The sequence below is a fragment of the Pongo abelii genome, chromosome 20 (genome assembly GCF_028885655.2).
Source record: "Pongo abelii isolate AG06213 chromosome 20, NHGRI_mPonAbe1-v2.0_pri, whole genome shotgun sequence".
NCBI lineage: Eukaryota > Metazoa > Chordata > Mammalia > Primates > Hominidae > Pongo > Pongo abelii.
The window spans coordinates 10,410,349-10,418,029 of NC_072005.2; the positions used below are offsets into that span (position 1 = coordinate 10,410,349).

Below are 7,681 nucleotides of genomic sequence, written 5' to 3' on the forward strand. Positions count from 1 at the left end.
AGTGATCCACCCGCCTTGGCCTCCCTAAGTACAAGGATTACAGGTGTGAGCTACGGCACCTGGCCAATGTTTCATATTTTTGTTTTTCGAGACCGAGTCTCACTCTGTCACCCAGGCTGGAGTGCAGCGGTGCGATCTCGGCTCACTGCAACCTCCGCCTCCCAGGTTTAAGTGATTCTCCTGCCTCAGCCTCCCCAGTAGCTGGGATGTGCGTCACCACGCCCAGCTAATTTTTGTATTTTTAGTAGAGACGGGGTTTCACCATGTTGGCCGTGCTGGTCTCAAACTCCTAACCTCAGGTGATCTGCCCGCCTCAGCCTCCCAAAGTGCTGGGATTACAGGCGTGACCCACTGTGCCTGGCTTGAGACAACTTCTTAAAGAACCAGTCAAAAATAAAAAATAAAAATAAAAGAACTAGTTAGACTGCTTCACTCTCTGGCTTAAACCTTCCATGGCTCCCCATTGCTCCCGGAGAATGCCCAACCCCTTGACCCTTGATTCTGAGTACCCTACCCTGACTTTTGCCTGCTATGCCCCAATTTCAATTGTTACTTCCCCTTCCAAACTCTCAAAATTGACACCCGTCACCCTGAAGGTCTTTCGCTTCCTCAAACAGACCAAGCTCTCTGGGCCTCCATGCATGCTGTTCCCTCTGCTGAGCGTGTTTCACATCACCCCGCACACCTGTCTGAGTCCTTTAAGAGTCAGTCATGGGGGCGGGCACAGTGGCTTACACCTGTAATCCCAGCACTTTGGGAGGCTGAGGTGGGCGGATCACGAGTTCAGGAGATCGAGACCATCCTGGCTAGCACAGTGAAACTCCGTCTCTACTAAAAATACAAAAAATTAGCCAGGCATGGTGGCGGGTGCCTATAGTCCCAGCTGCTCGGGAGGCTGAGGCAGGAGAATGGCATGAACCCGGGAGGCAGAGCTTGCAGTGAGCTGAGATCACGCCACTGCACTCCAGCTTGGGCGACAGAGCGAGACTCTGTCTCAAACAAAACAAAACAAAACAAAGAATCAGCCATGGCCAGGCTCGAGGGTGCACACCTGTAATCCCAACACTTCGGGAGTCCGAGGCAGGCGGATCACTTGAGGTCAGGAGTTCGAGACCAGCCTGGCCAACATGGTGAAACCCCTGTCTCTACTGAAAATACAAAAATTAGCCAGGTGTGGTGGTGGGCGCCTATAATCCCAGCTACTCAGGAGGCTGAGGCAGGAGAATGGCTTGAACCCGGGAGGCGGAGGTTGCAGTGAGCCGAGATTGTGCCATTGCACTCCAGCTTTGGGGACAGAGCGAGACTTCATCTAAAAAAAAAAAAAAAAAAAATCAGTCATGGCCAAGTGCAATGGATGGCTCGTGCCTCCCAACACTTTGGGAAGCCAAGGCGGGTGGATGGCTTGAGCCCAGGAGTTTGAGACCAGCATGGGGCAACATGCAAAAAATACAAAAATTATCCGGGTGTGGTGACGTGTGCCTGTAGCCCCAGCTATTCGGGAGACTGAGGCAGGAGAATCACTTGAGCCTGGCAGGTAGAGGCTGCAATGCGTCATGACTGCACCACTGCATTTCAGCCTGGGCAACAGAGAGAGACTGTCTCTACAAAAGAAAAAAAAGACTCAGCCATCATTGGGGAAGTACGAAGTGTTATAAAAATTGATTATAATGCCCCCATCCAGTCATGGAAAGCTGGGAATGGGGGAGGTAAGAGGAGTTTCTGGAGAAAGGTATATGTAACCAAAGCCGCCTTAGAAAGGCCTTGCCTTGGCTAGGCATGGTGGCTCACGCCTGTAATCCCAGCACTTTGGGAGGCTGAGGCAGGTGGATCACTTGAGGTCAGAAGTTCGAGACCAGCCTGGCCAACATGGCAAAACTCCAGCTCTACTAAAAATACAAAAACTAGCCGGGCGTGGGGTGCGCGCCTGTAATTCCAGCTACTCAGGCGGCTGAGGCAGGAGAATGGCTTGAACCTGGGACATGGAGGTTGCAGTGAGCTGAGATCACACCACTGCACTCCAGCCTGGGTGACAGAGTGAGACCCTGTGTCATTAAAAAAAGAAAATTGGGCCGGGCATGGTGGCTCACACCTGTAATCCCAGCACTTTGGAAGGCTGAGGCGGGCAGATCACGAGGTCAGGAGATTGAGACCATCCTGGCTAACACGGTGAAACCCCACCTCTACTAAAAATAAAAAAAATAATAAATAAAAAACTAACCGGGCATGGTGGCACACGCCTGTAGTCCCAGCTACTCGGGAGGCTGAGGCCGGAGAATCACTTGAACCCGGGAGGCAGACGTTGCAGTGAGCTGAAATTGCGACACTGCACGTCAGCCTGGGACAGAGCAAGACTCCATCTCAAAAAAAAAGAAAAAAAGAAAGTCTGTAGTAGATATATTTGGAAGTGCAATTTCCTCTGCTGGAGAAGGGAAAGCCTTTCTTTTTTTTTTTTTTTGAGATGGAGTTTCACTCTTGTTGCCCAGGCTGGAGTACAATGGCGCGATCTCAGCTCACTGCAGCCTCCACCTCCCAGGTTCAAGCAACTCTCCTGCCTCAGCCTCCTGAGTAGCTGGGATTGCAGGCACCTGCCACCATGCCTGGCTACATTTTGTATTTTTAGTAGAGATGCGGTTTCACTACATTGGCCAGGCTGGTCTTGAACTCCTGACCTCAGGTGATCTGCCCGCCTCAGCCTCTGAAAGTGTTGGGATTACAGGCATGAGCCACCGCACCTGGCCTTTTTTTATTTTTGAAATGGAGTCTCGCTCTGTCACCCAGCCTGGAGTGCAGTGGTGTGATCTTGGCTCACTGCAACCTCCACGTCCCAGGTTCAAGCCATTCTCCTGCCTCAGCCGCCTGAGTAGCTGGAATTACAGGTGCTCACCCCACGCCCGGCTAGTTTTTGTATTTTTAGTAGAGCTGGAGTTTTGCCATGTTGGCCAGGCTGGTCTCAAACTTCTGACCTCAAGTGATCCACCAGCCTCAGCCTCCCAAAGTGCTGGGATTACAGGCATGAGCCACCGCGCCCGGCCTGACTTTCTTTTTTTAAGGACACTGGGTCTCACTCTGTCACCCAGGCTGGAGTGCAGTGACGAAACCATACCTCATTGCTCCTGGGCTCAAGCGATCCTCTTGCCTCAGGCTCTCAAGTTGCTGGGACTACAGGCATGTACCACCATGCCTGGCTAATTTCTAAAAATTATTTTGTTGAGACAAGGTCTCCCTATGTTGCCCAGGCTGGTCTCCAACTACTGGCCTCAAGCAATACTCCTGCCTGGGCCTCCTCAAGTACTGGGATTACAAGTGTCAGCTACTGCACCTGGCCAAGTTTTCTGATTTATTATATTTCTTGCTGTCTTCCCTACTAAAATTTCAGCTCTACAAAGGCAGTGATTTGCAGCTGCCACACAGTAGATGCTTACAAAATGTTTGCTGAATGAACGGGTGGACGGATGGATGGATGGATGGATGGATGGATAGATGGATGAATGGGTAGGTGGATGGATGGGTGGGCAGGTGGATGGATGGGTGGGCAGGTGGATGGATGGGTGGATAGGTGGGTGGGTGGGTGGGTGGATGGATGGATGGATGGATGGATGGATGGATGGATGGGTGGGTGGGTGGATGGGTGGGTGGGTGGGTGGGTGGATGGGTGGGTGGGCGGGTGGAGGGATGGGTGGATGGGTGGGTGGGTGGATGGATGGGTGGATAGGTGGGTGGGTGGATGGATGGATGGATGGATGGATGGATGGGTGGGTGGGTGGGTGGCTGGGTGGATGGATAGGTGGGCAGGTGGATGGATGGGTGGATAGGTGGGCGGGTGGGTGGATGGATGGATGGATGGATGGATGGATGGGTGGGTGGATGGGTGGGTGGATGGATGGGTGGATGGATGGGTGGATGGATGAATGGGTGGGTGGGTGGGTGGATGGGTGGATGGGTGGGTGGATGGGTGGGTGGATGAATGGATGAATGGATGGATGGATGGATAGATGCATGGGTGGTGGGTGGGTGGATGGGTGGATGGGTGGATGGATGGATGGGTGGATGGATGGATGTGTGGATGGATGGATGGATGGATGGATGGATCAATGGGTAGATGGATGGATAGATGGATGAATGGGTGGGTGGGTGGATGGATGGATGGATAGATGGGTGGGTGGATGGATGGGTGGACAGGTGGGTGAATGGATGGGTGGGTGGGTGGGTGGATGGATGGATGGATGTATGGATGGGTGGATGGATGGATGGGTGGATGGATGCATGGGTGGATGGGTGGATGGGTGGGTGGGTGGGTGGGTGGGTGGATGGGTGGGTGGGTGGATGGATGGGTGGGTGGGTGGATAAGTGGGTGGATAGGTGGATAGGTGGGTGGATGGATGAGTGGGTGGGTGGATGGATGGATGGATGCGTGAGTGGATGGATGGGTGGGTGGGTGGATGGATGGGTGGATGGGTGGAAGGGTGAATGGGTGGGTGGGTGGGTGGATGGATGAGTGGGTGGGTGGATGTACAGATGGATGCGTGGGTAGATGGATGGGTGGGTCGGTGGGTGGATGGGTGGATGGGTGAATGGGTGGGTGGATGGGTGGGTGGATGGGTGGGTGGAAGGATGGATGGATGCATGGGTGGATGGATGGGTGGGTGGGTGGATGGATGGGTGATTAGGAGGGTGGATGGATGGATGGATGCATGGGTGGATGGGTGGGTAGATGGATAGATGGATGGATGGGGCCCAGCTGCTGCTTGCACACCCACCCCAGTCCCCATGATGCCAACGCCCCAGACTCACCAACTTTATGTGCAATATGGATGCAGACTTCCTCAGCTGTCAGCAATGACTCACTGAAAGTGACCCAGGGCTCCCCGCCGCCTGGACCAGCCCAGTGCAGAAGCACCTTCAGGCCTCCCATGGCAGCCATGGGCTGGGCTCCATCCCCAACGGGCTTACTGCCCCTGGCCGTCCCCCAGTGGCGCAGAGGCATGCTCCCGGCAGGTGGCTCAGCTAGAAAGGGGACAATCTATCAGCTCCCAAGTCTCAGCCCAGAGACTCCTGTTAGCTCCTCAATCTTCCACCCACCACAGCTGAGGCCCGAGGGGAAGATTCTGGGCTCCCATCTTGGCGTGAGGGGAAGATCCTAGGCTCCCATCTTGGCATGACATTAGAGACCCGATTCTCTCTCTGAGTCTCGTTTTCCACATTTGTTGGACAGGGTTGGGGTATGCATCCCCACCTAGATCTCTCATCAACAATAACACTGAACCCTCCTCTCTTTCCACAAATTGACACAGATATAAAAATCTGCTCTGGCCAGGTACAGTGGCTCATGCCTCTAATCCCAGGACTTTGGGATGTTGAGGCAAGAGGATCACTTGAGCCCAGGAGCTCGAGACCAGCCTAGGCCATATAGCAAGACCCTGTTTCTACAAGACGTTTTATTTCATATCTTATCTTATCTTATTTTTGAGACGGAGTTTCACTCTTGTTGCCCAGGCTGGAGTGCAATGGTGCAATCTTGGCTCACCACAACCTCTGCCTCCTGGGTTTAAGTGATTCTCCTGCCTCAGCCTCCTGAGTAGCTGGCGCATGCCACCACACCGGGCTAATTTTTGTATTTTTAGTAGAGAAGGGGTTTTGCCACGTTGGCCAGGCTGGTCTTGAACCTCTGACCTCAGGTGATCCAACCGCCTCGGCCTCCCAAAGTGCTGGGATTACAGGCGTGAGCCACTGTGCCCAGCCTCTACAAGAAATTTTTAAAATTTAGCCAGGCGTGCGGGTGCACATCTGTACTCCAAGCTACTCGGGAGGCCAAAGTGGGAGGATCTCCTGAGCCCAGGAGTTGGAGGCTGCAGTGAGCAGTGATCGCACCACTGCATTCCAGCCTGGGTGACAGAATGAGACCCTGACTCTAAAAATATAAATAAATAAATAAATAATAAAAATATATAAAAAGGGCCAGGCGCGGTGGCTCTTGCCTATAATCCCAGCACTTTGGGAGGCCAAGGCGGGCAGATCATGAGGTCTGGAGATTGAGACCATCTTGACCAACATGGTGAAACCCCATCTCTACTAAAATACAATAAATAAATAAATAAATAAATAAATAAATAAATAAATAAATAAAAAGTAAAATAAAAATCTGCTCTTAACACACCTCCCCAAAATAACCAGACAGGCAGGTGTGGTCAAACATACCTGAGGGCGAGTCCTGGAGCTCCCTGTGTCAACTCAAGCAAGCCACTTAGCAATTCTGGGCCTCAGTTTCCCCATCTGGAAAAGGGAGGTCCTCAGGGTGTTGCCATCAAAAGATGGTTGTAATGTTTCAATATAGTTCCGCATATTACACATTCAGCACAGACCCTGATTCAGGCACACACAAAAAGAACAAATATGACTAAAACAAGAATAACATAATTGTTATTAGTTTCATCGTGGTGATGGCCTCTTTCAGGCCACAATTCTCCTCTCCCACATTTACCCCCATGAGTGACCTCAGTCCCTGTTGACTCCCCAAAGCCTAGGAGAGTTTATGTCCAGCTCCATCCCCCCAGTCCAGGGCCTGAGCCTCCTGAGGGCGCCAGTATGGAAGTGGAGGGGCTGTCAGTTCCACCCATGTTGCTGGTTTTCTCATCTGGAAAATGGGCGTGTAACAGTGTCTACCTCAAAGAGCTGCTGGGAGGATTTAACGCGAGGAGGCAGAGAAAGTGCCTGGTATACAGTAAGCGCTTAATTAGCGTTTGCCATTAATACCTATTCATGTTATAGATGAGATCCTGGGGATGGGGCTTTCGCGGAGCCTACTTCCTCCTTCCTCCTTTCTCGTCCCCACTGGACCCGGACCCAGCTTTGAAGACGGGGTCGGCGTGAGGTTTGCGACTGGGAAGGCTGCACGCCCCCATGTCCTCCCCGCAAAAGCTCTAAACCCGGCCGGCAACGGCGGGAACTGGGATGTGCACCCACCGGGCATCGGAGCAGTCCCGAGGCACCAGGTGCTCCCATCCAAGTGCAGCCTGTCAAGCGCAGCCAGTCCCCGCGCCTCCTTCCTGAGGACCTCCGGCAGCGCCCCTTCAGCGCCCGCGTCCAGACTCACCCTTCCGGGGGAAAACAAGCTCGAACCCGGACCCCGCCCCGCCCCCGCGGGCAGCTACTACTTGTCCCCCGCCGAGACGCCTCCTCCCATTGGCCGTCTGAAACGCGCACGCCCATTGGCAGCTGCTCTGTTCTCCTCGAACGTCACCATTGGGAGGTTTTTTTTTTTTTTGGCCATGGTGGCGGCACTCTGATTGGTCCTGGGGCTCATTCGTCACTCAGCCGCGATTGGCTGAGTCGGCACCCAGATGCGCTGTCGCTTCTGCTATTGGCTGGCACTCGGTGGACGGAGACGTGGGAGGGGCTTGCGAGAGGCGGGCGGGAGAGCGAAGTGTGTGGGCAACGCGGCAGGATCCTGGAGTTCCCCTCTGTGCTGTGGCACTGCGTCAGGCGTGTACGGTCCTGACCCTAGGACACAGCTGCATGTCCTCACCTCGGTGTTCAAAGCTGCACCGGCCACCATTCAACCCTCCGACGCCCTGCCCTGTGGTTTCCCCGTTCCATCCGGTCCTGTCTCCTTTCCCTCGTTTCTACCTGGCCGACTCCACCCTGCTGACTAGAATTCCCCCTCCTTCACTCCTGGGAGGCATTC

At 53.7% G+C, this 7,681-nt stretch overlaps 1 protein-coding gene across 11 annotated transcripts in view; it reads right to left on the reverse strand.

Annotated features, from left to right (window-relative positions):
* The window catches only part of TYK2 (tyrosine kinase 2), a 30,282-nt gene extending 23,096 nt beyond the window's left edge, over positions 1 to 7,186 (reverse strand). For 6 of the 11 annotated variants that reach the window (XR_008516395.2, XR_008516396.2, XR_008516397.2 and 3 more), the window contains exons 1-3: positions 6,961 to 7,169; positions 6,196 to 6,360; positions 4,792 to 5,004 (exon numbers count right to left, since the gene is read on the reverse strand). Coding sequence is in view for 7 of the 11 variants with exons in the window: in XM_054539649.2 (XP_054395624.1) it covers positions 4,792 to 4,984 (193 nt within the window). In the remaining 4 variants the exon portion in view is untranslated. Of the gene's footprint in view, positions 1 to 4,791; positions 5,005 to 6,195; positions 6,361 to 6,960 lie in introns of all 11 variants that reach the window. The other 5 variants (XM_024237709.3, XM_054539645.2, XM_054539646.2 and 2 more) reach the window with 5 other exon arrangements.
* Positions 7,187 to 7,681: the final 495 nt, after the last annotated feature.